Here is a 15,651-nt window from a genome sequence, read left to right as displayed (position 1 = left end):
AAATATCCTATTTTCAAATAAGGTCACATTCATAGGTACCAAGGGTTAGGACTTCAATGTATCTTTTTGGGAGACACAATTCAACCCATGACTGTCTGCCCTCTGGCCTCCCAAAGTTGATTTCCTTCCCATGTGCAAAATACATTTACCCCATCCCAATAGTCCCAACCATCTTAACAATTTCAGCATTGAGTCCAAGTCCCAAATCTCATCTATCCTCCACTCAAAGTCCCAAGTCCCATCGTCTAAATCATTTAAATCAGCTATAGCTGAGACCTAGTGTGTGATTCATCCCATGGCAAAATCTCTCTCCATCTGTGAATCTGTGAAACCAGACAAGTTATCTTCTCCCAAAACACAGTGGTGGGCCAGGCCTAGGACAGATAGTCCCATCTTAAGAGGGAGAAATAGGAAGGGAAAGAGAGATCACAGGTTCCAAGCAAGCCTGAAACCCAGCAGGGAAAATTCCATTAGATTTCTTTTACTATTTACCTTCTAAAACTTTTAAATGAGTTATGCAAGAGAAAAAAAAAGTTACTGGACAGAGACTCCAAACGGATTTATAGTTAGAAGTACAGGATGGGGATGGATTTACTGAGAGCGCAGGTTAGAGGGGAAACTTTTCCGTCAGGCCTACTATAGTGGACAGTTCTTATTCAGACAGGTGCCGTTCTATGTCCCCTTTTTCTGGGAAAAGCATCCTAATGTCCACTCCCAGGCCAAGCCTTTCAGATGGGGTAGACTCTGCACTCTGGGGCGGGCATGGGATGCACGCCTGGCTAATCAGAATAGCACCTTCTTCTGGCCATGGTGACTTTTTGTAGACGGCGCTGGATCCAATCAGAACCAATGAGATGCAGTCTGTTGAAAAAAAAAGCATGCTCATTTTCCCCAAAGTCAGAACTGGGAGGATGAAGGCCTGAAGCTGCTGGCAGCCATCTAATCCACAGAGCCTCAGAGTAGAGCCGAACAGAGCTGGAGTAACCCAGCCCCAGGGCGAGGTTTAGGCCCCCAAATCCAGCTGTACCTCAAGGCAGAGCTCTCCTGGGACTGTCTTGTCCTGAGAGCCACACATTCTCTTTGTTGTCTTCAACCAGTTCGATACAGGTAGCTGTTGTTGTCACTACTGCTTTCATCTGAAAGAATCTTTCCTGGCCCATGGTCCAAGGATAGGGGCAGTGATTACAGTGGAAAAAGCCCAAGACTAAGGACTGAAGTATATGGGTTGTTGTTCCAGCCAAGACAAAGGAATCGGATCGGGTGAGTTATTGAGCTTTTCTGTGCCCCAATCTCCTGTTGTGCAATAGCGGTTGACCTAAGTAATTTTGTACAGTCCCAAGCCTCCTCTAAAATCTGGCAAGTAATTACATATGTTTAAGTTAACTTGATACACTTTTCTACGCTAAGAATTTAAACCATATGTATTCATAAAATTTGCCTAAGCAAATAAAGACTACTGGTGTCCTTCGAGTTTGAAAGAGTCATTCTTGCCATGATATTCTCGTTCCTCATACCTCACTATGAAGGCTAGCCCGCCAAACCAAAGCATGGCTACTGGGTGATGGTTCCGATGGATTCTTTTTCTGGCCTGCCTGGTACCAAATGGTGACAGTTAATTATTCACATTTATATTGATTGTCACTCACCTCGTGGTGCTTGTGTTAGTCTCTAATCCCTGGGGTGACACTTGAGGGTGACTAACGGAGAAGCACAAGGACCCAGGCTCAGTGCATGTTTAAGATAGAGCATTTTCTAAGCCACACATGGGACATGTTGCCTGGCAGAATGTGCCACCTGAAATGGAATTGTTCCCAAAGCCATAGGATTTATAGTCATTCTATCCATACTGCAACCAAGTCAACATGGACCTATTCCTCAAGAAAGTGGGATTTTTCTGAATTATCACTATAAGCAGGCAACGGTGATGTAGATGTAATATTTAAAAATGACTTGGTGGTTATGGAAAATGTTGCAAATCTACAGAAATAGAAATAATGTCTGTTTGTAAGCATTTTATTGGCCTTCCTTAGTTTATATTTCCCATGGAACAGAGCCAGGATGGGGTAAAGCAAGTGAGGCCCACGGGGTGCAAAATTCACGGAGGCGTCGCTCTCAGGCCTGACCCTGCCCGGCCCCCACAGAGAAGGAGCACCTCCTGAAACGCTGCACCCCGCTTCTCACCTGCAGCTACAGAGTGACTCACCATTCTCGTTATTGAGCCAGAGTGTCCTTCCTCCTTGGCCTTTCTGAATTGTAATAACCCAGGTTGTTTTTCCCCAGTGCAAAGTCTGATTTTGTTATGGCCCCAAAGGGGAATAACTGTGCTAACTCCCTTCTATTAGGAACAATACTTTATAGGCTGAGACAGGCATAAGGAAAAAAAACACAATTTATGGCTAGGACAAAAGAAACAAGTTTTTATAAAACTCTTTTTGCAGGGTGGATATAGAAGATGAGATGTAAAACACATTTTAAAGGACTTTAAAAGATAAAGTTGACCGCGGAGGGTGTTTAATCTGCCATTTGGGGTTATTTTTCATTGGCTGTCTGTGAAATTAGATGCAGTTTTGAGCAGTCTCATTATGTCAGGCTCTCAGAGACACAAGATACCCTGTACACCGGAGCACCAGTCGGCATCCTGATGACTGAGGGAGGTTTTATGCTTAAATGTTTGCAATATAAATGGCTAGTGTATAAAATCTGTTCTGAGCTAAAGAAAGCCTCTCGGAGTTGAAACTCCTTTTTAAAAAAGATGATAAAATAAGCATTTTTGTCAAATATATTGATGGATTTTTCTTTCCTGCATAACCCACTTGCCTGCTAGCTATACAGGCACTAGGTCTGCAATGACATGGGTCCCCTGAGACCCAACCAGTGACATTAATCAACATCCTGTTAGGAACTTGGGGGTTTTAAATAACTTTAAATCTTAGATTAAAAAAAGTAGAAAATGAAATCACAAGTTACCACTCAAACACAATATAGAATTTATGGCTAAGTTTTAAAGAATTCTATGGGTACACTATGGTACTTATCTTAACTATGTTACAATTGTTATTTATCATCATCATCATTATCAGTTGGGCTTTTCCCCCTACCAGGCTAAAGTTAAAAGAAACCCTACATTTTTAAGTTCCTTATATTTTTAGTTGACATGTAATAATCGTACATAATGTATGAGATGTGGAGTGATATTTTGATGGATGCGTACAACATGTAATGATCAAATCAGGGTAATTAGCATATCCATCTCAAACATTTATCATTCCTATGCATTGGCAACATTTCAAGTCCTCTCTTTTAGCTATTTTGAAATATGTAATACATTGTTGTTAACTATGGTCACCTTACTATGCTATTGAACATTAGAATTTAGTCTTTCTATTTAACTGTAATTTTGCACCCATTAACCAACCTCTCCCTATCCTCGTCTCCTCCTACCCTCTCCACCCTCTCCAATTCTACTCTCTACTGCTATGAGCTCATTTTTTTATTTTTAGCTCTGACATATGAGTAAGAACATGTAGTATTCATCTGTCTGTGCTTGGCTTCTTTCACTTAACGTAATGTCCACGAGGCTCATCCATGTTGCTCTGAATGAAAGGATCTCCCTCTTTTTTATGGCTCAATAGTATTCCATTATATAGCTACATCACATTTTCTGATCCCTTCATCTGTTGATGGACACTGAGGTTGACTCCCTATATTGGTATTGTGAATAGTGCTGCAGTAAACATGGGGTGTGGTGCAAGGATCTCTTTGATATCCTCATTTCTTATCTTTTTGATAAATACCCAGGAGTGGGAGTGCTGGCTGCTATGGTAGTTTCATTTTTAGTTGTTTTTTTTTTTTTTTTTTTTTCAAACTCCATTTAAAACTGGAATTTTAGAGAAGCTTCAGACTGCTCAAACCCTACGGGCAATGTTAAAAACGAGCAGAGCTTTACCCTAGGACTAAACATTCAGGGTGAGATAAAGCTCTGAAGGAACTTCAAATAAAGCACGTTAAAAAAAAAAAAATGTAGTGGTTTGCCATGAAATAAAACGGTTTACTTGTGTTCTTGTTCCTTTGCAAAAGTCACACCTCTGGGACCCGAGGCAAAAGAATCATCCTTTCATTAGTTCACGGAAGACCACCGCCCTCCATACCCCCCACATTCAGACACTGGTTTATAGGAACCATGGGGTGTCTGGTTCCCAAGTAAAGAAAGCTGAGGCAGAGACGTGGCATTTAGAGCGCGCAGAGGTTGCAGTAGCAAGATCTCCTCTTGCCTACTGTCCTACGAGGTCTTCCTGCCTTCCACCAGCCCACCGGCTTCCCTTGCACAGAAGGGTCGATTGTCAAGGGGCCCGTCCCAGGTGGAGTCCCCACTCAGCAGCTCCACCCCACCAAGGCCAGAGCAGAGAGGCAGTTCTCCGGGGCAGCCCTCAGCTTGGGCAGGCAAAAGCTGAGAGTTGCTCCAGCAACCCCACGTCCCTTTCCTATAACCGCAGTGCCTTTTCCATCCATTGGCCCTCCTGCCTACCCAGGGAAGCCTCTCAAAATAAAAACATCTTACTGTTAACAAAACCCCTTCTTTCCATCCCTCATCCCTACGCACTCTTGTACAAGCTCCTCTCTGCACACGAGGACACTGAAGTTTAGCAAGGTTCCGGCTACGATCCTGGACAGGAACCTGGACCCCGACTGTTGGGGGAGGCGAAGGCTGTCCGGAGAGCCCCCGCGCCCCCATGGCACTGTCCCACACGCCTCCGTTCTTAAGCCCAAACTCAGTTTCCTAACGCCTTTCCTCCCTCCTCCCCCCAAATCTTTTTATTTCTGTATTGTTGATTGAAATTTATATTGTAGATTATAATAATTTTAGAAATCAAAAGGGATGAAGATTCACAGATAGTTAATTCACTCAGTTGCACACAACCGTAACACGGATTCACAGTCATTAAATTAAATAAACATATATTTAATTTAACCCATCTTTTCGAATGCAGACACATTGATAGGACAGACTGGCTCGACTGCGCGTCAGCGGTCCCGGATCCTGCCCCAGGCTCTGTCCCTAAGTCACGTTGGAGCAAGCACTGAAGCTCACTGCTCTTGCAGGAACTGGAACTTGTTAAGGAGGCTTTGCCCGCCCGGTCGAGCCACGTGGGAGAGGAAGGGCAAGCCCTAGCCGTTCCTTACTCCGGGTACACGGGGGCGCTAAACCTCCATGGGTGCCGAGAAGGCGGCAAGGCGACGCTCTTGCCCCCGGGACGTCGACGTGCTCACGTCCTGAAGGCCGCGCGCCCCGACCCGGAAGCGCTGGCGTCACGTGGAGCGGCGAGGGCCGCTGCCTTGGAAACGCAAAGCGCGCACGCTCCCAGCTGGGGCTGCGGCGCGGAGGCAGGGGTCTACTGGCTGGGAAAGGGGCTTCCTCCAGGACACTATGCTGTGTGCCCGCAGCCTGGCCGGCCTGGGAGCCGGAGTAGCGGCTCTGCGACCGGGGCGGGTGGGCCGGGGCATCCTCGGAGCCGGGATCCGGGCCCGGAGGGTCAGCACCAGCTGGTCCCCGGTGGGCGCCGCGTTCAATGTCAAGCCTCAGGGCCGCAGCTTGGACCTGTTCAGCGAGCGCCGGGTGAGCGGCGCGGGAGAGGGGCTGTCCTTGCTCCCCGGAGCTAAGCAGGCCCCCTTCTCCGCGCAGCCAGCGGCGACGCGGGCTAGGTTGTCTGGGACTGGCAGGAGCCGGACAGCGAACCCACCTTATATGGTGGGGTATCGTTTGCACTCTTGTCCTTGCCGGTCACCTCATTCAGGGGCTGGGTTTAAAGGGGTCTGGACAGGCGGCGTTTGGTGGTCTCCTCCCCAAAGTGTGTGGTCCAGGACCTGCTTCTGATGAACCCCTAGCTCCACGTGAATTTAAAATAGTTCGTGGTGGCGGTGAATTCGGCCTGCAGGGTCCCGCCCTCCCCGTACACTCAGTCCCACCCCCTCTAAAGTTCACTTTTGCTCCAACGCTACGCTTTCCATAAGAGGCCTAGCCTTGTGTGTTCACGTTGGCTATCAAGGTGTCTTTTTGCAAGGACACACTTGCCTTCAGTAGTATAATAGTAATTTCATTGATGCCCGAAATTCCGTCACTCATTAATTTATTTCATAGCGTTGGGCTTTCTTGTTTTCTTTTAAAACTCAGAACTGTTGAGTCTGATTTCCTATAGTGCAATGGAGTTGATCGCTTTGATTTCTTACCCCAAGAAGTCGCTAGACTGAATTCTTTGGTTCTTATTTATTTCTGTATCCACCCTGCTTGGCATGGTGTCTGGCATTTAGTAGGCACTCAATAATTATTGAATGAATGAATGAAAGATGAAAAGAAGGCAAACTTGGAAAGGACTTACCTGATGCCTGTTCTACTTTGCATTTGTAAATTTTGTTCATTTTAGGTTAAGGGTTACTTTTATTTTTGCCTTTTAAAATTTCTTCGTTGTACCACTACCTTTCTTATAAAGAAGAGTCTAGGTTATGGTTGCAGTGAGCTTAAGGGTGTGTTTCTTTATTTTGTCACTGTCATTAGCTTTGTCTATTTAAAAAAAATTTTGTGTGAAATTTGTTGCACCAGCTGCCCTAAGAGCCTACTCTTAATGTTGGTGTAACATAGTTGGCGTTTTGAGAAGGAGAACTACCTGTAGGTAGTTGGGTTGATAAAATATAACTAATTTTAGCTTTATTACTCTTTCATTTGTGCATTATGATTTTAGGCACTGATAACAGATTTTCAAATTTGTGAATTGGTTTTTGCCTAAAAGAAAAAAGTTTATGTAGCCTTTTTAGCATTATCTTGAGAATCTGAGAGTTAGAATTCCTAAGAGCAGGATTAGGAGTTTGTACTGGGAAGTAGAAATTAAAGCAGCATAAAGATTAAATTTATTTTTGGTCCTGATTCTGCTCTGCTCCCAACTGTCTTTCAATTTATTTTCTTCAACTTGTGATGTATTTTGAAGAGAGGTTAACAGCTTAACTTCACGTATTCCTTCTTGTAGAAATAGTAGGCCTTATAAGGCCTGAAGTTTTACCTGTTGGGGTTTCCAAAAATGTATATGTAAAACACCTACAAAGTTAATTTATAACAGTTAGCATCTGCTCCATTCGTTTCCTAGGTTGAGTTAGACATTCTGTTGGTTAGCTGGTTAAAGCAACGAAGGACAGGAAGGGCTCCTGCCTCTAGGAGTTCACCTTCTCAGGAGAGACTTTCAAACAGAGAAATCATTTAAAATTTAATAATAAAGAAGTATGGAAAAGTGTGGGCTTTAGAGATATACAGGACAGGTTCAAATTCTGACTTTCCTGCTATTAATTCCTGACCTCAGACATGTTTTTTTCTAACTTCTTAAAGCATGTTTCCTTATCCATAAAAGGAGAATTATATACACACATTTCGTGGCATGCAGTAGATGCATATTAAATGTTTGTTTTTTTCCTGCCTTCCTGAGTACTCTAACAAGTATATTTGAACTGGTACAAGAGGATGGTCATTCCCATTAGATTAGTGATTTTTATTTTTGTCAAGATATTGAAATGTCTTTGGAGATATAAAATTCGCTGCCAGTTTCAGCCTAATGACTTGGTTTAATATGTTCACCAAATTTTTCCAACATGTCTATGTACTTGATAATCGACTCATCCACCCTATTTTATAGTTATAGAATAATTGGTACTATGTCCTGAGATCTTACTCTATGTCAGACAGTCTCCGTAGTACTTGACATATACTTTCTAACTTATAACCTCTATCGATGCTGTGAGGTATGTATTATCATTTCATTGTATCTGCTAAAAAAATTGAGGCCTAGGAGGAGAAATAAGTTGGCTGGCTTATTACTACAAGCTAGTAATAATAATTATAGCTAACATCTTTTAAATGCTTTCTATGTGGCAGGGACTGGTTTTTTTTAAACATGTATTATCTCTGTTAATCCAGCCACTGTGAGTTAGATTCTGCAGTAGTGACAGAGCTGGATTTTGAACCCTTACCATTCAATTTATGTTTTTTAGAAAATAATTAGAAATTGAAGAAAAATTATGTTCTTAAAGCATTTTTAGTCTAATTTATGGGGAGTAATATGGGGAGTGGGAAAGTGGTATCTGTGGTGACAGATATAATTAAATGATACAACAATGAAAACCAAGATTTTCTTTATGAAAAAAGTATTTTTAGTTAATACAAAAGAAGTTATAAATTGGACATTTTTTTGGTTTTAAGGGTCTTTTTGGAGTTCCTGAGCTCAGTGCCCCAGAAGGATTTCATATTGCACAAGAAAAAGCCTTGAAAAAGACAGAAGTGCTTGTGGAGCGCGCATGTTCTACCCCGCCGGGGCCCCAGACTGTATGCATTTTTGATGAGCTCTCAGATTCCTTGTGCAAAGTGGCCGATTTGGTAAGAAGCTTTGTTTAAGACTTGAAGCTACCTCTCTTTGAAGCTATTAAAATTTAAGTGACGTTTATCCTTTGTTATTTAAGATTAATGTGAGACTATAAGGTTAAAAATGTCTGAACCTATTTGAGATCTGTTTGGTATCATTTGTTATGATAAAGTATGTCATTAAGAACAGGAAACATGTACAGGAAAGGTGACATTTAGAACTTGTACTTTAATATGTATATTTAATGAAATACACGTGTAATATGTAATAAAAAGAGGATTAGTAATACAGCAAAGATTCTTTGTTTGACAAAGGTTCTTCATTTATGAAAGCTTCTACCAAAATTCTAATAGAACATTTCATGCGTACATTTACAACAAAATTCTTCTCTTTCATAAGAGGAGTGAAACCAGTTTTTATAAATCTTTTCAGAAGTTTTGACATCAAACTGATTGTATTAAAGATTTTGAAAAAAAACATTTAAAGTTGAAATAGAAGTATACCTGGATCTCTTCACCAAGAAGCCCATTGCATAATTTTCTGTCAGCCCAAAAGAGCCAACTCTTGATTGCTCCTAACAATGAAGGCAATTAGTGGTGCACATAATCCAAAATAGTGATCATTCATGATCCTGTCTGTGTGGTATTGAACTGTATTTTTCCTCACATTCATTCAGTGTTGAGCACCTGCTATATGCCAGACGCTATCTAAGCACTGAGACTATAGTCATGGATGAAACAGACCCAATCTCTGACTTCATGGAGTTTCTATTCTGGTGTTAACTTTCTTTTTAGATCTTATTAGGCCATGGGCCCTGGTAAAAGGTTTCCCTGGATGAGCTGAGGTAACCTCAGCATATGTCTATTTTCAGATGAGGGAAGAAAGGCCCTGGGCTGGGGCCCAGCCAGGGTGGGGGGGTGGGTTGCGCGGGGAGTGACGTGCCGGATGTCACATAGCCAGTGTGTGGTGCAGCTGGGCTTGAGGTCTAGGCAGTGTGGCTGTCGAGTGCCAGTTCTTACCATTCCAGGGCTGGCTGCTTGGGTCAGACAAACCTTTACCTGGAGAAGTTGGAAAGTTAGTTAGCCTCCCCATCTTTTAAAATAAGTATTTATGTATTTTCAAAATTATCATACAGTAAAATTGACTTCTTTTGGGGGGCAGTACAGTTTTATGAATTTGTATAACCACTACCACAATCAGGATACAGAGCTGTTCCATCACCTCAAAAAAGCTCCCTTTCTAGTCACACCACCCCTCCCCTCTCACCTCTGACAACACTAATCAGTTCTCCATCCCTATATAATAGTTTTGTGTTTTCTAGAATGTCATTGAAATGGAGTCCTATATCCCTTTTGAGACTGACTTCTTTCACCCAGCATAACACCTCTCTATTTTTGTTCCTTGTGCTTTTGCAGAACATTTCCTTGAGTTGAGCAGTAACACCTTACAGATGGTCACCATAAGCTTCCCAGTTTTAAGGAAACTGATAAGGTGTCTTATTTTAAAGGGTTTTCCCCAAAAGTGAAGTTGCAGGCTCTGGGTGGTCAGTTCTGTTTCACTGAGCCTGTGTTTTATCCTTCCAGTAAGTACAGAGGAGCTGTTTTTTTGGGTGATGGAGGAGCTATGGCCATGCACTGCCAAAAAAGAGATCTCGCACCTTCTCTCCGTGATTATGTCACTGAAATCTGAAAAGGAAAATGTATGTCAATATTGTCACTTGGGAATAATCAAGTACAGTCAGCCTTCCATAGCCAGGGTTCTGCACCAACCTCAGATCAAAAATATTTGGGGGAAAAAACCACATCTGTGCTGAATGTGCACAGACTTTTCTTGTCATTAGTCCCTAAACAATACAACAACTATTTATTTAACATTTACATTGTATTAGGTATTATAAATAATCAGAGATGATTTAAAGTATGCCAGAGGATACTCGTAGGTTATATGCAAATACTGTACCATTTTATGTCAGGGACTTGAGCATCCTCGAGTTTTATAGCCCCAGGGAGGTCCTGGGACCAGTGCCCCACAGGTACAGAGGGATGGCTGTATTGGCTTTGGCAGTCACAAGTCCCAGAATTCACTGTGTGTTTGTTGTCTTAGTCTCTGTCTTAATTAAACAGTGTTCTAGGATTTTTTCCCCCACATTTTTGCTTTTGCTCTTCATTAAAAGAGTTTAACTTCTCTGCCCTGTATCTTGTCCTAACTTTAAAGTTTTTTATATTTATGATGTATAGTAGTATCTTATTTTAAAAACTTAAAAAAAACTGTAATGTGATTTATATATGTAACTGTCTGGGTAAAGAAATTCAAAGATCCTTCTTCCTTTTTGAATTTTTAAGATATTACCTGCAAGTAAGATCAGTACCATTATAAGGCAGTAGTTTTATAAACTCTAAACTATTTCTCACCAAATAGTCATTCTGTTTTGCTTTCTTTTCCTTTTTTAAATATAGTTGTTATGTAACAGAACTGTTTTCATCATCACTATTACAAGTCAGTGTTTAAAATGCATGCTAGTGTTTTGAATTTCCACGTTGAACATAAGTTCTACAACATGTAGATTTACATAGATCATTTTTCAGGATATTTAGTACTAATGTCATATTATTGTTACCTATTGTTACACATGTATCAAACTATGGATTTAAATGTTTTTGTATTAAAAATTATTTGATAATAAAATTAGGAAATTTTATATTGTGGTGATTTTATTTCATATTACAGTCATACATGTCTTCTTGAAGAATAAAGAAAATAAACAGTGTTTCATAGTTCCCCTGGATTTTTCTTTTGCAATGTACTGCAGTTAACATGTAAACTAAAAATCTAATTTTATATGATTTCATCTTTTTTTTTTGAGACAGAGTCTTGCTCTGTTGCCCAGGCTAGAGTGCCGTGGCGTCAGCCTAGCTCACAGCAACCTCAAACTCCTGTGCTCAAGCAATCCTCCTGCCTCAGCCTCCTGAATAGCTGGGACTACAGGCATGTGCCACCATGCTCGGCTAATTTTTTTCTACATATATTTTTAGTTGTCCAGACAATTTCTTTCTATTTTTTAGTAGAGACAGGGTCTCGCTCTTGCTCAGGCTGGTCTCGAACTCCTGACCTCGAGCGATCCTCCCACCTCGGCCTCCCAGAGTGCTAGGATTAGAAGTGTGAGCCACCGCGCCCAGCCTGATTTCATCTTTTAAAAAAAATAATTCTCAGTTTAATCGTGATGGCGGTGGTAGTTGTGTACGATATTAGGTAGGGACTGTGAATTCATATTTTATTAAAAAGGCTATAAAGAGAATGTGCCTTTGTTTTCTGCACAAAGACTAGAAGGTAGTTAAGTCAGTTTTGAAACTCTACTGTGTGTCAATTTAAAAAAATAGCCTCTAAGAGTTGTCCAGAGCCAGGTTAAATTAGCATGTGAGAACCATATCGCAAAGAATTTTAGTTAGACAGATTTAGAATATTTGAAACCAGTGTCTGTTATTTTGAACTGAATATGCTTGGTGTTTATATTTGAAAGAGAAAAACTTTTCTGAAATAAAGTTAGTAAAAGTATTTTCTTTGGAATGAGACAAACTTGGTTTTAAGGAGTAACAGAATCAATAAATGGTCAGAAAGACGCTTCTTTGCCTTTCTCGTTTAGGGAAAATTCAGTAATGGAAATGCATAGGTCAAGCCAAATGGCACATTTTAAAACACAGGTTTTCATTTTCGCCCTCAGATCCTGGAAGAAAGCTTTCCATCAAACTCCCTTTTGGTTTTGTCTTTCCCCTTTATTAGGCTGATTTTGTGAAAATTGCTCATCCTGAGCCAGCATTCAGAGAGGCGGCGGAAGAAGCTTGTAGAAGTATTGGCACCATGGTAGAGAAGTATGTGCTGTTCCCTCCGTTCCAGTGTTGCGTGACATGATTTCACGGACTTGTGCCGTGGCAGTTTTGTCCACAGTGCTCCCAGCAGGGTGGGAGGTGGTGTGTGAGCAGAGGGCGGGCTTGGGGGCAGGCCATGAGCACTGGGGCTTGGGGGTAGATATTTATTGTTCTCTTAGTCCTTTCCTTGTCTGTAAATGGGGTAATCAAGTTAATGCCGCCTCTTAGGGTCGCTGTGCGGATTAAATGAGGCAAATGCAAAGGGATCATACGATGTCAGGCACCTAGCAAACATCCAGTGTCCCTGTTATCCTCATTGTTGTTTACCTTAAGGGAGGGTTTTTTCATGTGTTAGTAGCAAGTTGGAGTAGGTAGATTATCGCTTGATTAAATCGCTATTGCACTGACGGCTGTGGGCCGTGGGGCGAGAAGCCAGAATGGTGCATGCACAGTGCCCTTGCAGTCCCTGTCGAGTTGGGATTAGGGGAGTCTGGGGAGACCATAAAACCCTGTGGGAGGGCCAAGGCAGGCTGCTGGCTGAGGCTATGACGGAGTGAGGTATTTTAAAGTGATTCTGAGGTAAATGTAAATGTTTTTAAGCCGTTTACGAGAGCGCCATAATGCTTGTTGAAATAACTTAACGGTGGGCAGTGCTATGTTCCAGAGCACTTAGGTGCATGGCACCATGCCAGGCAGAACAGAGAGCTGGGGAGAGCCCAGGCTTGCCTGGCGGGAATTTACTGTGGGCAAGACTATTTCAGACACTGGAAGTTGGAGGAGGTGGAGGGTGCCGGCTTCTCTAGTTAGATGTGGCTTCCTGGAAGATGCGCAGGATCTTCCAGCTGCTGCTTTTCCCTGGGTTGAGCAGCATTTGCTCACTTTGGCACAATCTGTGTGACTTTTCCTATAGCCATTGAAAATCAGCTTGAGGAAAGGGATAGAACTCTTCACAGTGCAGACACTTGGCAGGCTGAAGGTGCTGGACCTGGGGACCCCTTGGGAGACAGAGCGAGTCAGAGCAGCTGTGCGCTGAGCACTGTGCCCTGCCAAGTTTAGGTGCAGGTCTAGTGGGTGAGCACTCTTAACTGTGTGGGAAGATGGCAGGGAACCGCAGTTGGTAGTGATGTGGTGTCGGGAGCGCCTGTGATCTTCACTCACCATGGAAGGAGCGTTTCAATCCACTGAAAGTCAGGTCCTAAACCAGCATGCATAGCCTCTCCTAAGCTCCGCTCTGTTTCCTCTAAGGACTGTGGCACATGTTTTCCTTTCGTGTAACTGAATTGTACCTTAACTAACTTGTTCAGCTGATGTTTGAAAAGTCAGGATGAATTTAGGTACATATGGAAAATTGATTTATTTTCCAGTAGTAGTGGAAAAAAGCCTAAAATTAGGTGCAGTTGTTGAGGATTAATGTCAAATGTAAACTAAAGTATGGACTTTATCTCAGAGTCTTCCAACGTAAAACACAGTGGGAGATGTGCTCACGTTTCTCGAGCGGGAGCGCTGCCGTCCTGCTGCGAGGTGAGGCTCTGTGGGCGAGCGGGTCAGGAGGAGGTGGGCACCATGCTCACTTTCTCCCTGACTCCTGGGATCCATGCCTGGGAGCCTGGCCCTTGGTGAGTGTGTTTTGTTTGCTGGTGACTACCTCAGTTCCCTTGGTGTTCTAGAAGGCCCCCGAGAGCAGTGGCAACAGAAACTCTTCGATTTATATAAAACTTCAGCGTTTTGATTGTGAACTGGGGAACTGGACCATCCTTGAGTTCCTGAGTAGGAGGAACTGGTGGATACTTCTCACAACCTTGTCCCTCCCTCAGGGTCCACCAGACCAGGGATGGATTGTATCTAAACCCAGCTCACTGTTTGGCTCTGAGTTCCAGGGCTTTTTGGCATCTTTTGAGGAGGGACTGGGTTCCTTGCCAGGGGTCCTGGGGGTCTGGCTGAGGCCAGTGCCCAGCTGTGGGCCCTGTGCTCCCCAGCTTTGGCTAAGGGCAGGCCAGCACCACCGTCTGCCAGTTGCTGTGGCTCATTTAATCCTCACGGCAACCTAACGTCTGAATCACTTGCCCAGGGTCCTAGGGCAGTAGCAGGGCCAGTCTCACATCCTGGGCGTGTGGCTCCAAAGCTGTGTCCTGGGCTCTCCCTGATGGTGTGAGCCAGCCACTCTCAGCCACATGAGCACAGCTAGCCTGCACACTGGGGTGCTCCGTTCAGGACTGGAAAATCTTTCTGTTTGTTCATCCTCCCCCCCATCCTTACTCCTTTCCTTTTATTAAGAAAAACACACAAATGACCATTGGCATACTGATAAAGGGAACTAGCTCTCAGTTAGATCACTAGTGACCGCATTCCTCCCCTCCCCTCTTCCCTGTCTGCTCTTCCTGCCCCAGCTGTTGACTGTGGGTTTAAATTTATCTGTTCACCTTCCAGAATAGTTAGTACCTCAACACTTTTTCTAACAGGCTGCCTGTCCCTGTACTGAAAAGTTTAGTTTCTAAGAATGGTTATGCTATTCCTGGTCCAGATGCAGAACTAAAAAAAAACCACTCTAACTTCTGGCCTCTGGGAATGTGTATGCTACGATTGATACCATTCTTTTGATGTAAAGTTAAAATTACGGTATTAGGAAAAAATTTAATTTTTTTATTTGTAATTTTTCTAGGTTGAACACAAATGTGGAATTATATCAAAGTTTGCAAAAATTACTAGCTGATAAAAAACTTGTGGATTCCCTTGATCCAGAAACCAGGTACTCACTCATTTCTTTGCACTGGTTATGACTGTGACTCTAGAGGTGAGGCTGGGAGACTCCCCCCAGGGCCTCTGCACTTGCAGGCCCCCGTCTGGAATGTTCTTCCACAGGGATCTACACAACCCCTGCACTCTCTCTAGGCGTCCACTGAAATGGTGTCTCCTCCGAGGCCTTTCCATCAGGTCGCACTCCGTCCTCTTACCCTGATTTATTCTTCACGGCCCTAATAGCTTCCAGCATTGTGTTATCTATTTGTTAACTTGTTTATCACCTCTGCACCTCACTAGACTGCAGGCTCCTTGAGGACAGGGGCTTGGTCTGTTAGGTTCACCGCTGCATCCTCAGCACCTCCAGCGTTCGTGGCGTGTGATACGCGCTTCACTGAGGAATGAGCTCCTCCAAGCAGTTGATAATTGCACTTAGCTGTGTGCTCAGAGTTCCATAATTGATGCCATCAGAAGACATAGGCAAATTGCTTGGATTTACTGGGCGGATGTCAAGATCCTTGTAATGATTTGCTTTGGTTCAGTAGATCTGTGGTCCCCAACCCCTGGGCCGCAGCCCGGTGCCGGTCTGTGGCCTTGCTAGGAACCGGGCCAAGCATCACTGCTTGAGCTCCGCACCACACACCCCTCTACCCACT

General features: G+C 43.2%; 1 protein-coding gene across 1 annotated transcript in view; it reads left to right on the top strand.

Annotated features, from left to right (window-relative positions):
* The first annotated feature begins 5,323 nt into the window (after positions 1–5,323).
* MIPEP (mitochondrial intermediate peptidase) overlaps positions 5,324–15,651 on the top strand; it is a 114,784-nt gene continuing 104,456 nt past the window's right edge. The window contains exons 1-4 of the mRNA XM_069467420.1: positions 5,324–5,614; positions 8,237–8,410; positions 12,174–12,262; positions 14,919–15,005. Of these exons, the coding sequence (XP_069323521.1) occupies positions 5,426–5,614; positions 8,237–8,410; positions 12,174–12,262; positions 14,919–15,005 (539 nt within the window). The 5' untranslated portion in view covers positions 5,324–5,425. The remainder of the gene's footprint in view (positions 5,615–8,236; positions 8,411–12,173; positions 12,263–14,918; positions 15,006–15,651) is intronic.

The sequence above is a fragment of the Eulemur rufifrons genome, chromosome 4, assembly GCF_041146395.1.
Source record: "Eulemur rufifrons isolate Redbay chromosome 4, OSU_ERuf_1, whole genome shotgun sequence".
NCBI lineage: Eukaryota > Metazoa > Chordata > Mammalia > Primates > Lemuridae > Eulemur > Eulemur rufifrons.
The sequence above is the reverse complement of the archived record's forward strand: the minus strand, read 5'-3'. Positions and strand labels throughout refer to the sequence as shown.